This window comes from Mastigoproctus giganteus, chromosome 3 (genome assembly GCF_048544385.1).
Source record: "Mastigoproctus giganteus isolate SK-2022 chromosome 3, ASM4854438v1, whole genome shotgun sequence".
In the NCBI taxonomy this organism is placed as follows: domain Eukaryota; kingdom Metazoa; phylum Arthropoda; class Arachnida; order Uropygi; family Thelyphonidae; genus Mastigoproctus; species Mastigoproctus giganteus.
This window is the reverse complement of record NC_143577.1, coordinates 173,185,944-173,202,227: the sequence shown is the minus strand read 5'-3', so window position 1 is coordinate 173,202,227 and position 16,284 is coordinate 173,185,944. Positions and strand designations below refer to the sequence as shown.

The following is a 16,284-nucleotide window of genomic DNA, read 5'->3' as shown; positions in this document are numbered from 1 at the left end:
TCTAAAAGAAATTGGATGAGGATGAACTTTGGAGGAATAAACATGCCCAGATTGAATCTAGCTTAGAGGAATCTGACACAATTGTCATACATGCTTATTCATTTTAATTTGTTTATTTTATTATTAATTTAGAATGCCAAACATCTAATGTCCAAAGGATATCATCTGTTCAGAAAGCCCGATTATCTGGATTGTGTGGCAGTCCTATTGACAGGTTTAGGTAACTTTGTCTCAGCATAAAACAATTGGTAGTTGTTTTCTACCTAATTCTCCTTAAAATATGATTACTAATGGTGGAAATTATTAGTAATCATATTGCTTTAAACTTGGAAAACATCTACTTTGAATATGCAAAACTAGGAAGTTGGGATGAATGGAACCAATATCTGTCTTTTTTTTTTTTTTTTTCCTCGAAATACTAGAGTTCAGAACTGTGAAATTTTATGATTGCGTGTTATGTCAATTTAATTGTTTAATTTTAATGTTATCCACTGAAAAGAATGTGCTTCAGTGTTTAGCTAATTAACTTGTTTATTTTATTTCAATCAGTTTTATGTTAATTTTTCTAGCTTATTAAAGATATTTATTCATCCATACAGTAAAGTTTCTGTTTATTATAATCTGATACCCACATACAGTTATGCTTTTTGTGGATCATGTAACAAGTAGTCTTTGTGGCCTGTGATTGCTGTGTTATCAATATAATTAACAGTATTTCATTTGAAATTTTCTTAGGTTTAAAGAAATGCAGAAGGATATAAAAGTATTCACTAAACAAAGCACTTTCGGAAGCACCAACATCATGAGGTCTGTATTCTCTCTCTCTTCCCCCCAACCGTGTGTGTGTGTGTGTGTGCGTGTGCGTGCGCGCCCCGACCGGGCTAGCCGAGTGGGTAAAGTACCTGCCCGGCAACCCAAAGGTCGCGGGTTCGATTCCCGCCTCAGGCTTGGATCAAAGTACTGCAAAAACCTTGGGAGGTGCAATATGGCCACAGAAGCCGATGCGCCAATAACTACCAAATCAAAAAAAAAAAAAAAATCAGTGTGTGTGTGTGTGTGTGTGTGTGTGTTTTACATTTGTTATATGCATAGCGTCGGTGGTAACTGGAAAAAGTGGGCCCCAATGCAAAGTTTAGTGTGGGCCCCCCTGAAAATATTTGTTTTGATTAAAGTGACCAGATCCTTAGTATTTCAATGCAGCACATCGATTTTACAAACTCCCTAAAAACAATATACACATATATTTTTAAAATTTTTATATATAAAAAAATATTCATGTACAAAATATAAATTAAATATACTGTATTTCTTTGAAGTAAACTTATAAAATAAAATATCACACTTCTTAAAAGTTTTTTTTCACAGATATATTTGTTTTATTTTATTTCACAGATATACCTATATTATATAGGTATTTCTATGAAATAATAATAATAATATACATATTTCTTTTAACAATAAGAACAATAGAAATTAAATAATATAATTTTTCTTCATTATTTCTATTTCTTCATAAAATTCTTCACGAGAATTAGCAAAATTACTGCAATAATTAAAGACAAACACCAGTCAGGGAATTTAAAAATTTTACTATAAAAATAAAATATACAGAAATAAAATAAAGTATAATGAAAACACTATCGGAAGACTAAAATATTACAATAAATTACAATAAAATAAAGTACGATAAAAACGTTAAAAATACCGAAGCAGTAAAATTATCTAAAATAAACTGGATTAAAAGCGATAAAACCTGAAGCTTTCGGAGACTGCTGTCTCCTTCTTCAACAGTATACTATTACTGCAATGACACATCCTTAAGAAGCAGGCCCATGGCACTCATGCACGTGGTCCATCAGACACATGGTCGGCATTCCCCACGCGCGTATCAGAAACGGAAGTGGCTCGGGAGCGTGCCAAACAGAACCGGTCATCCCGTCTGAGGACAACCGCCTCAAACAGGGGTGTAAACATGTCCCCCTGTCCCTATTAATAGTATTACGACTGGATGAACTGATTCGCAAGCTCTCAAGCCACTTGCGTTCCCAAAATCCATGGGCACGGTCCGTAATGACCGTATCTTCAGGGGAGATCTGATGCTGCTTCTCCCAAAAATGCTCTGCCACAGCAGACCTCGCATAATTAGCAGTCTTAATAGCGGTCATGTGCTCCCCCAGACGGTCTTTTAAACATCGCCCCGTCTCCCCCACATAACACTCCTCACAATCCGAGCACTTAATCTCATAGACCACACTACTAGTATAGTCCTGGGCTACGGGATCTTTAACCTGAGACACCACTGTGTGCAATCTTCGTCCCGGAAGTTGCACACAGCGGGTCTGACACTCCTGCAGTACCCGTACAATGCGTTCTGAAAGGCCCAGATTAAGACTGCTAATTATGCGAGGTCTGCTGTGGCAGAGCATTTCTGGGAGAAGCAGCATCGGATCTCCCCTGAAGACGCAGTCATTACGGACCGTGCCCATGGATTTTGGGAACGCAAGTGGTTCGAGAGCTTGCAAATCGGTTCATCCAGTCGTAATACTATTAACAGGGACAGGGGGACACATTTACACCCCCTGTTTGAGGCGGTTTTCATCAGACGGGATGACCAGTTCTGTTTGACACACTCCCGAGCCACTTCCGTTTCCGATACGCGCGTGGGGAATGCCGACCATGTGTCTGATGGACCACGTGCATGAGTGCCATGGCCTGCTTCTTAAGGATGTGTCATTGCAGTAATAGTATACTGTTGAAGAAGGAGACAGCAGTCTCCGAAAGTTTCAGGTTTTATCGCTTTTAATCCAGTTTATTTTAGATAATTTTATTGCTTCGTTATTTTTAACGTTTTTATCGTAGTTTATTGTATCGTAATTTATTGTAATATTTTAGTCTTCCGATAGTGTTTTCATTATATTTTATTTTATTTCTGTATATTTTATTTTTATAGTAAAATTTTTAAATTCCTTGGCTGGTGCTTGTCTTTAATTATTGCAGTATGGAATTTCCCAGCCCCATAGGCCTGTTTGAAGATTAGCAAAATTGCACAACTTGTAGTATTACTTTCAGCGTTTCTATGAGCAGTTGTGTTTTTTCTGACGTCCACAACTTATTTACTACTGAAAAAACTCTTTCAGTTGCACCATTAGTTCCCTGCAAACATAATGCAAATGATTTGCATTATGTTTTATATAATGCAAATTAAGGACGGAGGCTACATGTCCAATCTGGAATATTTTCTGGGACAGCTTGCAATGTGGGAAAACTACTTAAATCCAGGACTGTCATGCATAATCCGGGACGTCTGGCCGCTAGTTTTGGTAAAAATAAAAAATTAACAATACAACGGTAAACGTATATTTAAAATCTTTATCAATATAATATAAAAAAAATAATATTAAATTCTGTAAATATAAACATGAAAAATAAATTCCGAAAATTAAATGAAGTAATATACTGACTTACCTGATTTAGAATGGGTTTCTTCTAGATTTGACATTGGCAAAGTCCTTAATTAATTTAGAAACGTCCATTCTTTCAGCTTCTTGTGCTTCTATGCTAAGCAGTGCTAGCACTGATAGATGTTGTTGTCCCATGCTGTTTCTCAAATAATTCGTAATTAATTTTAATTTCAAGAAAGAGCGTTCCACGGTTGATACAGTTGATCCTCGGTTGATCCATCCGTTCTATGGTGAGAAAACCAAGGAATTGTCAAAAATAATATCAATAAAGAGCACACTTCCAAAAAACTAGCACTCATATCATAGTATTTTACTATGACTAGTTCTGCAAATTCACCAATAGTTTTAATTTTTGAAATTTCACTCTTTAGTGACTTTACACAAAGTAGTAATTGCATTGAAAATTATTCTGAAAAGTCACTTGAAAATTTCTTTTGCACCTGTTTGTTTTTTATAATGGAACTGTCATTCATTTGGATTAATTGAGTTGGAGTAAGAAATGCAAACAAGTCAAAAAATGTATTTAGTCCTTGAAACCTTTTGTACAGTTCCATTGTCACTAATTCAATTACTTGATTAAAAAATGTTAACTTTAAAGAACAGTTCTGCATTTTCAAATCGATAGTCCTCTGCCAGTTCATCAAAACGTTTCTTAACAAATCGCTTCTGTTTATTTTCAAATTGACAAGGTATACCCATTTCTGTGCATTAGATGATGCTTTCTTAATGATATTTTCAAATTCATTTCTTAATTTTTTCACTTGATTATACAATGTTTCCATGCCCAATGCAGCTTGACCGATATCCGTATTCGATCTTTGCAAAATCATTGATGTTGAATTAATACTGAATAAGATTTTTTCTATCAGTACAGTGGTTAACACAAAATCAAAATTTTCAATATTATCATACTTGTATGATAATTTTATTTAATGTCGTTAGCAAATCGGGTAATTTCAATTTTATAGCAATTGTAGATGCAAGCCGACTAGACCAACGGGTTAGATTTAATTTCTTTAATACAATATCACATTCACTTGTAATTTGAGATAACAAGTCCCAACAGTTGATAATGTAGCCAAAAAACACTTTGAACAATGCTGAATAGTTGGATATTTCCGGTACTCCATTTACTGCATCATTAATAACTAGATTGAAATTGTATGTACAATGCATTCGGTTGTAATTCTTTTAGGTGGGATTGTACTCCTAAATATGCACCGTTCATAGTGTTTGCTCCATCGTACCCTTGCCCACAACATTTTGAAGATCCAGATCATTTGAATTTGTGGAGTCGCAAATAATTTACATTATTCCAGCAGCTGATCCATCAGTAATGGTGAGAAAGCCAAGTAAAGTTTCTCTGAATCTATATGGGTTGGTGTGTCGTCATGCGGACCTTTTACAATATGGACATAACAGTACACCAAGCTTAGTTGATCCATTTTTGAGATATCTTGCACTGTATCAGCAATGATGGAAAAATATGGGGGTTCTTTAATATTCTTAGTTAATTGTTTTCTTAAATGTTGGGCCAAGCATTCAATAACTTCATTCTGGATTTTGGGACTTAAATAAGTAACGCTTCCGGTCTGTAAATCCACAACCTGTCAATAATTGGGTCATATTCTACTAACAACTTTACATCCGACAAAAAATTTCCAATGTAGGTATCACTTAAATTTTCTTGATGACCCCTTAAAGCTAATGAATTTCTCGACAATTTTAGGATTATTTTAATCATCTGTTCTAATACTTTTCTCCAGAAATTACATTGTTCATGCAAATTTTCTTCCATAATTCTATCAAGTCCTGTATTGCTTTTCCATATTTCTTTTGTAATGCATGCTTCTATGTGCTTACAGCTGTTTTCATGGTCCTTAATTTTAGTAGACAAATTTTGCCAGTCATTGATGCCTTTCATCCAGTTAATCTAGTTCCATTGACTGTTCATTTTTAATCCAGATTTACTAGTGGTTGAGTAATATTTTACACAAAATGATCTTTTTTTTTCTTATTTTTCAGAAATGCTCCTTTTGGCTGGCAAGCACTGTATTTTATAATAAATGTCTTTATATCTGCTGTTAAATTCTCTGGATAGTTTGCAATGTCAGTGGGGTAATTCTCTTTCTTTAAGATTTTCGATATTGATATTTTCAGTTCAACATTGAAAAACTTCATTTTCTTCCATGGAAGGAGATAGAAGAAGAATCCACTTGAGGATTCTTCTTCGGGTGTTTTGAATATCATTCTCTTGCTTAACCTCAATTGATGGCTCTTTTTCCCATTTCGTCGGTGTCAAAAGTTGTAGATTGTTGATGTTTATTCTCGATTAATATGAAGTCAATTTTGGAATTTTTTTAACTTTGTTTGTTAGAGCTTCATCAGTAGCATGTTGTATTTTGCGTTTAAAAGCACTGCTTTTATGCTTTATTTCCATGGTTAATTCGAAAAATAATTATAAAATTTTTATACTTAACTAAATAACAAAATACTAATGAAAAACAGTATTAACACTGAATATTAGCACTAATCTAAAATTATACTTTTAGACTTTCAGCATAGCTTACTCCGGGTATGTTATCACCCGTTACCTAGCAGAATACATCACTCCTAATCTCAATAACCTGCACTTTATCACCACTAATGCTAATCTGTTAATGTTTTAAAAATGGATGAGCACAGCCATGTGAGTTATAACATCATGAGTCATTTATGAGACGATTGGGGGAAAGTAAAGAACAAAGGAAACTGCAACCTTTAGATACTTTAGTTTTGGTTTGGATTTGGATCTAACTAAAACAAACAGCAGTATCATTAATTGCTTTTCCCTTTTTGACACCTTGAACTTAGTGATTTTGCCTATTTTTATATTAATAAAAACCGCACTGGCAGGATATGGGGATATGTCTATATAAACATAACACATTGAGCGAAAATCACGAATCCATTACCTTACTGTGGGAGAAGGTTGAAAGAGGGAATAAATGGAGGTACAGTTTATTGTGAAAATATCGTAATGTGAAGCCAATAACATATATTTTTTTTTTTTTTTTTTTTTTTCGGTCTTTTAAAGGTAATTTTTTTAATGGAAATTGTATTAGTTTCGTATAAATTTATGTCACATAAGCACAACACAAAAATCACTTTTAACTAAAGGATGCAAAAACAAAATATGCATCCAACACGTTTACAAACGCTGCTTTGGCCGAGAGGAAGGACTAATAGTCTGGTTGGAAACAATCGTAAGCCCATCATAACATAAAATAACTAGGTGCTGGTTAATTTATAAAATAAAATTTCAAAAAAACCAATTCCAATAATTAAAATGCACTACACTTTCATCATTATCATATGTTTGGTTATAAGAATCAATTTTGAATGCTTTTGTGATATTTTTCTAAAGCACATTTCTGGAGATCATTACCATAAAACAATAAAAACAATTTGCACTTTCCAGTTTATTTGGCTTTTCTGTTAGCACAATCTATTATAAATGGGTAGTAAACTCGATCTTATTGCATTTCCGATAATACTGATAACTGGAATCGTGTGGATTTTTACGTTACTGTATTACAGTGAAATATGTTTCCCCTTCACTGAAATCTTCAATCATATAAGAAGCATAATTAAATTTTCAGAATCTTCTCTTCATTTCTATTTACTTATTACAATGATGAAGCGAAAGCGACTAAAGGAAAGTGCAAGTGGTTTGGTTTATTTGGTTTTTTTTTTTTTAGGAGCATTAGCAACTAAGGCCATATTGCTCTGGGATATGTGGTGATCATTCCCTGATTCATTCCGCATCCTCCGTATTTGGTGGTGAAGGGCTTGAACCCCGGTCTAATCAAGAAGCGTGTGCTACACACTGCTGCTCCTTCCCACCTGGCTACGGAGGTGCCTAGTGCAAGTGGTGGCTGTGCTAGGAAACGAAACAATTGATTTAGAAATGAAGGTGAAAATTATGAAGTAGTATGAAGAAGGGCAAAGTTTGTCATCTGTTGCATGGGAATTAGGTCTCTCTGCTTCAATAGTGATTACAAAACAGCATTCAGCTGCTATATCGAAAATGGAAAGCTATTAATAATAAGGATAGAAAATCAGATTCAGAAGCGAGTACTCCTGAGGTGTTTGTACTGGCACTTGTCTTAATCTTTTTATTGTACATTTCAAAGCACACTTTTGTAATTTTTCCCATGTGAAATCAAAAAAATTGGATTAATAATTCTATTTACATGTTCATCGAACATTTTTTTTTGCTTCAATCAAATTCAGCACACTTAGTTGCAAGTGCTGTCTAAGCATTTAGGGAAATTCCAACTTATGTACAATTTGACTTACTTAGAATTCTGCGGAACACAACCATTAACCCAATTCGTGTAAGTCGGGGAGTGGCTGTACTCAATAATAATGACCCCCAATAAGTGGACCTGTATTTGACTTTGGCCCACGCAGTCACGAATCCTTAAAATTGCCCTGGAAGCAGCAACTATGCTAATACCATTTCACCTCTATTTACTACAGTTTCTCTTGTGGTGTGCAGCTAGCTAACAATAAACATTGCTTCGTGTGAAAAAAAAAATTATTGTTCGTAGACATAGTAAATTTTATCATAAGTATAACTAAAAAAAAAAAACTTCCATTTTTACCCCTTTCAGTCGTGGGGCCCCAATGCACCGCATTGAAGCCCACAACCGACTGCATAGCATGCTCCATAACATAAATAGGAAAGGTAGAATAATTTGATTTTCTGTGTGTGGAATATTCAAAGATTCATAAAACAATACTAGGATTTCAAATTTTAAATCATCCCAACCTCTTACATACTTTCTTAAATAAGAAATGTTGCTCGTCCCATTTAAACAGTTTCATTAGCATTAGCATTAGCAGAGGCATTTGATGCAAGAAAGCAAGCTTATGCAGCATCAGCCAAAAAATAAAATAAATAAATAAATGTATTTATTATTTTTTTTTTTTGGCTGATGCTGCATTTTCAATTTTCATTCAAGAAACTGTGACCATGTGACCAAAAATATTCAGATAAAATTGATTTAAGAGCATAATTAGAGTTACACAGGTTTTTACACAGTAAGGAAGCATACATTCTTATGTTACTGCATATAATAACATAATATTTATTATGGGAGATTTACAGTTTAAATTAAAATTAAGTGAAGTAATTTGGTTGACAAGGAGGAACTGATGTTTAAAAGTCTACTTTGCTTTCTTCTCAACTGTGGTGACTTATGTTATTATTATTATTATTATTGGCCATATAGTACAAGGAAGCCTGAGGCTTATGCTGTACCAGGCGAGCGAGAGACAGAGAGAGAGTGTCAGAAATAAAAGAGAGTGTGAGGAGTGAAGCCAACATTTCAGTGGGTTAAACGTACACACTGAAACCTCCTTGACTTAACTGTTTTATTTGTTTTTACTTTAACTTTGCTTTAAATTTCAATACACAAGTAGTGTGCATGCATATGCACCCACTTATTGACTAAAGCATCTCTAAGATGGTATTTTCATGGAAAAGAGGTTTTTATGATAATTGATTTAGATAATAATTGTAATATTTTTAAAATAAATTATAAATTCAGTTATTCTGTCTTTAATCCATTCTGGGCCTGTGTTGGATCATTCCATAGGCACAGAATGGGTTCAATCCATTCCCCAGTTATGCCTGTAGGCATGGGCACCAGTAGGACATTTTGCAAAGAGGTGCAAAAAAAAAAAAAAAAAACTACAGTAGAACATTGGTTTTCCGAACCTTCAGTTATCCAAACCACCACCCCCAAAAAAAATTACAGTATCTACTTTTAGTGCACTGTTTTTATGCTGAGATATTACTCCTGCTGCTTAATGCATTCATTTCTGATTATTTATTCAAAGATATATGTAGTATAGCATAGAAACAATCTTAAAAATAGTTAAAGAACTATTGTGTGGATCCGGGACAGTCTCCCATGACCTTGATGCGTCACTGTCTATTGTACCGTTGTCCCTTGTGAGCGCGGGAGTACGATGGGGGTTAGCTTTCACTCAGTCTGCTGTGAGCCACTGCATCATTTTGTTTTTAATCACTCATTGTTCAAGATTTTTTTCATGGCTATTTCAAAGTGGAATACTGTATAAATTTGCTTTTTGATTTTAATACTGCTGTCCCTTTGTGTTAATAATGGCATCTATAGGCAAAAAGAACAGTAATGTGTTGTCGATAGAAGACAAGATAACAATTATTAATAGACTGGAAAAGGGCAAAACTGATGTATCTCTTGCTAAGATTTTTAACATTAGTATAGCCACAATATCTGACATAAAGAGCAGAAAATATTAAAATTTGAAGTTTTCAAAGTTATAAAATGAAGATGGCTCTAAAAAAGGAAAACTATGAAAAGAGCTAGTGATGAGAAATTAGAAGACGCTGTTTATTTACTGTTTCTACAAAAGAGAAATGAAGACTATTTCTGGACCTCTGTTATGCAAAAAAGCATTACAATTAAATCAAAGTTTAAAAGCCCATCTGAATTTAAAGCCAGTACAGGATGGTTGAAAATTTTTAAATCTTGCCATGGTATAAGAGAGCTTGAAATTCAAGGAGAAGCTTTATCAGGTGATGTCCTGGAAGAAAAGCTTTTAAAGAGTCTTTTCTGAAAATGGTGGAGGAAGAAGGTTTTTCCAAGGATGAAGTTTACAATGCAGATGAAACTGGTTTTAATTGGAAGTCACTTCCTCGTAAATCACTTGCATCATGAACACTACACAAAACTTACACATGACCAGATATGGCGAAAGCCTCTTCACAAGATGTACAGAAGCGGCTAATGGGGGAACCCTGGGATCCACGACAACAACAATTGAATCCCCTGCATCATGGTGCGAAATAGCTGCTCCAGGTTTCAAAGCTAACAAACAACGTATTACAGTTATGGTGTGTGCAAATGCAAGTGCACAGCATGTTTACCATTGTTAGTGATTGGGGAATCCAAGATGCTTTAAAGGTGTAAAGTGCCTACTAGCATGATATAAAGGACAGAGAAATGCTTGGATGAATTCCAACATTTTTTTGGATTGGTTTAGCCAAGATTTTACTCCAAGTGTAAAGAGGCATCAAGAAAATTAAGGTAAAGCTGATAAAGTTTTGCTTATTATCGATAATGCACCATCCCACCCTCCTCTGAAGTTCTTGATTGACGAGAACTTCATTGTCAGGTTTTTACCTCCAAATGTTACAGCCCTGCTGCAGCCAATGAATCAAGATGTTATAGAGAAACTAAAAACAATGTACAAAAAGCAAGTCTTGCATTGCTTTCTGCTAGCAGAGGGAGATGAACAGAGCATAGTTGAGTTTTCAAAAAAAGCTCAACATTAAGGATTGTTGCTACATGTTAGCAGATGTCTGGAACATGTTGTCAGAGTGTGATTTCCTGGAACATATTGTCGGAGAGAAATCTGAAAATAAGGCATGGCATAAACTATGGGGTGCTGCCGAAGAGACAGTCACAAATGTGCAAGATTTGAATGAAGACTTAGGTGAGATTGTAACTTTATTTGAAGGGATTCCCAGGTTTTTCAAGTGTGGGCAAGGTGATGCAGAGACATAGTTAAACAACAATGCTGCGGATCCTGGTTATCATATTTTAACTGAAGAAATTCAGTTAAAATATGGACGAAGAACATGCTGACTTTAACCAAGGTAATTCCGATGATGAAGATGATGAAGCAGGCCCACTCACACAGAGGCCTTCACTGGCTAGAACCTGCAATGGCATGGTGTGAACAGTTTGAATGCAGTTCTGTGGAGATACTGCTATTAAAGAGGATGATAGACCTTGCCCCCCCAAAAAAGGACAATCTCGCATGGTTGAAAGAAAAATTCAAGATTACATATTTTAAAAAATAAATCTTCTTCAGATTGATTATACTCTTATTTGTGTGCAGTTACTTGTGTTTGTTTATTTCTGTTTATGTAAAAAAAAAAAAAAAAAAGTGTGATTTATAGTTGAAACCATGTAAAACAATTAGTTAATTCAAAATAAATGTAATACATAATATACATTGTTCCTTCAAAATGTTTTGGTTATTATTTAAAACCATTTCCTAAATCAATTATTTTTTTATAATACGTCATATTTCAAAATACAGTAGTAATAACATTGCATACAATAATTTAATTGTAGGTCTAATTACACTTTGTTTCATAAAAATTGGGTGATCTCATGTATGTTTGATTATCTGAACCAACCTTGGTCCCAGTTAGTTTGGGTAATCGATGTTCTACCATATTTCATTAGGGTCACCCGGTAAGTTATTACATATACCCATTTGTATTGTGTCTGTAAATTGCATGTGTTCTCTGGTCGATTTGCCTGTTTCTGGGGAAAAAAACTTTGCTTTCTACACCTGGAACCAACTAACAACCACAGAGTGAAAAACACCCATAAAAGTTCCTTGTGTCATCAACAGGATTCGATCCTGGGCTTTTTCAACTCTGTGTGGGGAGGACAGTGATGATACCACTGCTACTACACAGACTGAAGGTGGTGCATGTGGGAAGAAATTTTTTGTTCACCAATTTTCGAATACATGCAATATCTTAATTAAGTCAAGTTTGACTGATTTACACGTACAGCCGAGCCGTTTCATGATCGGTGGGAGAAACTACTGCGCAGACTATGAGCGCATTCCGGCAGAGTGAAAAAGAAAAAGGTGTGAAATTTCGTCATTGGCAATGAAGATTTTATAAATGCAACTATATCAAACTTTTTTGCAGAGAAGCCGAGGAGATTGCAATTATTATTTAAAGATAATGACAAAAATTAATGGCATCGAATTCTGTTTTGCAAGAGTTATTTAATTTTGTTCTTGTTTTGTTAAATTAATGAAAATATTAAAAATTGCATATGCTGCCGGCACCCATGTCTGTAGGCATGACAGGGACTAGGTAGGGAAGAATGAGGTATGATTCTGATCAGAGAGTGTATTGGTTCAAACATGCCCAGAAAATCCTGAGAGTCACATCTTATCACCATAACCCCACATAAAATTCTGAACTGTTCACACGGTGTCATATCAGAGTGGGATCTTCTTCATGTCTCTGAAGAAGAGGTCTGCTCTGAATTAAAAGAATGAGTGACAGCTGTCAAGTGAATATTGATGTGAAGGGGCAAGAATCTCATTCCTACTTGCATTTTCATCCTTATGTTTAACATCCCACAGCCTCCAAGTTTCATCAAGCTACTTAAACTGCTCAGCAAAGATGTACATTCCTAATCCACTGATGTGTTTTAAATGCCAAACATATGGCCACTTACAAACAACCTGTCATAACAACCCTGCCTTAGGCACCTCCATAGCCAGGTGGGCAGGAGCAGCAGTGCATAGCACACGCTTCTTGATTAGACTGGGGTTCGAGCCCGTGACCACCAAATACGGAGGATGTGGAAAGGTCAGGGATTGACCACTGCATATCCCTGGAGCAACATGGCCTTAGTTGCTAATGCTCCTAAAAACCAAATAACAACGACAATGACGACAATCATGCCTGTACTTGATGTGATGCCAAAGACCACAAGAACAAGGAATGTTCAGCTCCAAAGCCAATTTGTACAAATTGCCAAGGAGAGCATCCTGCATTCTCTCAAGCATGTCAGCAGTGGAAAGAAGAGAATGAATTACAAAAACTGAAAACAGAGCTAAACATATCAAGAGGCCAGGAAACACATCCAGCCAGTAAATAGTGGCAGATCCACTATTTATTGGTTGGATATGCCCAGAAGGTTTCTGGAAAGTGTACCATGGAAGATATAAATGGAGATGACCATATGACCATTTACTCCCATCGCTTGTTATTTACTAAGCTCTCTAAAGCCCCGCCCAGAAGGGCCAGTCAGTTTCCACTCCTATATCTGTGCCTCCTAATGCTGAAGCAGTAACAAAAGGTGATAGAGATAAGATCAGAAAATCTGAAGTGCCCACTGTAACACAGGAAAACATGGATGTCGAGGTAAAGGAGGCACCACACGAATCAGTCTTGGAAAACTCTTTTTTGCTGAGGAAGAAATGGACTCAAGGCAGTGTGCCCACTTTCCCAAAAATGTTAAATCCAACACTGAAAAAAACTAGGCCCTCCACACTTCTGAAGTTGTCCAATGAATCCACAAAGCCCAAATAATAGACAAATTCATACAATGGAATGTTGATGACATCAAGGCCTTCCTCCAAGCCAGTGTGCCTTGCAGGAGACATATCTAAAGCCAAATGAAGACCCTTAGTGGGCAATCATCCTCCTTTCCAAGTAATCCCTCTTACAACCACCATAGAGATGGTTGCTAGTCACCTCTTTTGTGACCATCTCTATATTAGTACGGCAGGCCCCCGTTATAACGTGGTTCGCTTTACGCTAATTCGCTATAACACTGTTCTTATATTATAACCCGTATCTGACTATAACACTCTTTTACAGATTGCATTTTTGGCATATTTAATGAAATCGTTTCATTTGATGGAGTCGATAGCTTGAAAATGAATAGCAAAACAGCATTAAAACGTTTCCCACGCCCACTTGAGAAATTTTCTTTAAAGTTAATTTAATTGCAGTACAGTAACTTGTTACGTAGTTCCGAGATCAACATTTTAAAAAATGATCAAGTATATTGCTTGTAATATTTGCTTTATATGCATTTATCCAAAGTCTAGTCATCACTCAGTACCGTATTAGCCATCGTGTGAAACGGTTTACTTGAACATTGTATCATAATTAATGCAACCAACGCAGTTACAGTTTCGAAGAGTTAATAATGGCCGATAAGAATGAAAAAGCAACAACGTCTGAGCGCAGTACGAAGACTATAAATGTAAGAAAAAGACTGAATTTGAAAATTAAATTAGACGTTTTGAAGCGAATCGATTCCGGTCAAAGACAAACGGAAGTGTACCATAATTTAGGACTTGCAAGTTTAACTGTAAGAACAATTATATAAAAAAATAAAGAATTAATTTTAGCAGCGGGAAAGATAGCTGTTCCACTGCAAGCAACTAGGGCTAGGCTGGCTATTAGGATTGAAATGGAAAGACTTTAACTAATTTTATTGAAGATAATATCTAATGCAGAATTCAGTTAAATATTATTCAAAAAAAGAAAAAAAAGAGAGAGAGAGAGAGAAAGATTAGTCAATATAATGATCTGAAGAAAACTCACCTAAAAAAAAAAAAAAAAAATGTGGAACCATTTAAAACTAGTAAGGGCTGGTTGAATAGATTTAAAATCCAGGGAGAAGCCGCAAGTGCAGAAGGAGCCGAAACTTTCAAAAAAGAACTTGTTAAAATTATTGAAGAGGGGTATTATGTGTTATACTTCTCAACAAGTTTTTAACATAGATGAAGCAGGACTTTTGTGGAAACGAATGCCTAAAAGAAGTTTCATATTGAAAGAAGAAAAAAGCATGCCAGGTTTCAAAGCAGCGAAGGATCGGTTGACTTTATTGTTGGGTGGTAACGCTGCGAGGGATTTAAAATTAATATCCCTTTTATTTTATTTGGAAGAGGGACAAAGTTCAACCCAAAATCGACACACTTTTCATGATTAAATTCATCAATTAAATTAAATCAATTTAGATCAATTAAATTCATGATTTTAATTAGAATTGTAAGTTTAATTTTAATACGTAAGTAGTTACCACATAATTATATACGTATGTAATGCAGAATATTTTATATGTACAAATATTTGAATATTAAATATTTTGACCGACATTTGTGCATCTTTATTATTGATTAGGAAAATCCTATGGCATCGACCGCAACTCACAAATACATATGTTATCTTATGGGAATACAGCGCTCACTTAGCATGGATTCACTTAGCGCTCTGTTTTTACAGAACGAATTATCAGCGTTAAGCGGGGGTCACCTGTACTGGCAACCTTATTTAGTTTCTACCAACAATTTTTTCAGTGTATTTTGCACATGGGGTCAGACCTTGATCTCATTGCACAACCTGCCTGCCTGAGGCGCCTCCGTAGCCAGGTGGGAAGGAGCAGCAATGCGTAGCACACGCTTCTTGATTAGACCGGGGTTCGAGCCCGTCACTACCAAATACGGAGGATGCAGAATGACCACCGCATATCCCGGAGCAATATGGCCTTAGTTGCTAATACTCCTAAAAACCAAATAACAAACAACCTGCCTGCTCCTATTCTCTTATTAGATCTTAATGGACATAATACCCTGTGGGTTAGTACTGACAGTAATATGATAGAGCAAAAAAATAGAATGCATGCTCAAAAATAACAAGCTTCCCCCCCCCAAATGTGGGAATGAACACTTTTTCCTGTATGTTTACTGTCATTAATCTCTCTATCTGCTCCCCTACTCTCTCTCCTTTGTTCACATGGGAGGTTGAAGAAAATCCCTATAGGAGTGATCACTTTCCTGGGATATCTCTTCTGACTGCAAAAACACTATGTCAACCATCAAGGATATCTCATTAGAAGTTTGATAGGCCTTGCTAGAATGCCTTCAGTCATCTGGAACAGTCTAACAACACAAGAATCAACCAGGAACCCACATGATGCATTTATGCACATTACAGAAGGTACTGTGCATGCAGCATCATTTGCAATTCCAAAAACATCTACACAGTTTCTATCATTTCCAAAACCTTGGTGGAATTCAGAATAAACAGCAGCTAGAAAAACAACATCTAGCTGGTGGGATATTTCAGTGATATCCCACCAGAGAGAATTTAAAATCCTTTAAACTTGCACATGCCAAAGCATGCTATATCTGGTCATAGACAAAGGGAATCTTGGATTCATTTTACCTC

General features: G+C 35.6%; 1 protein-coding gene across 2 annotated transcripts in view; it reads left to right on the top strand.

Annotated features, from left to right (window-relative positions):
- The window catches only part of LOC150088415 (uncharacterized), a 452,966-nt gene that overhangs the window by 341,588 nt on the left and 95,094 nt on the right, over positions 1-16,284 (top strand). For both annotated transcript variants that reach the window (XM_090369501.1, XM_090369502.1), the window contains exon 10: positions 736-807. In XM_090369501.1, coding sequence (XP_090225627.1) covers positions 736-807 — 72 coding nt within the window. The remainder of the gene's footprint in view (positions 1-735; positions 808-16,284) is intronic.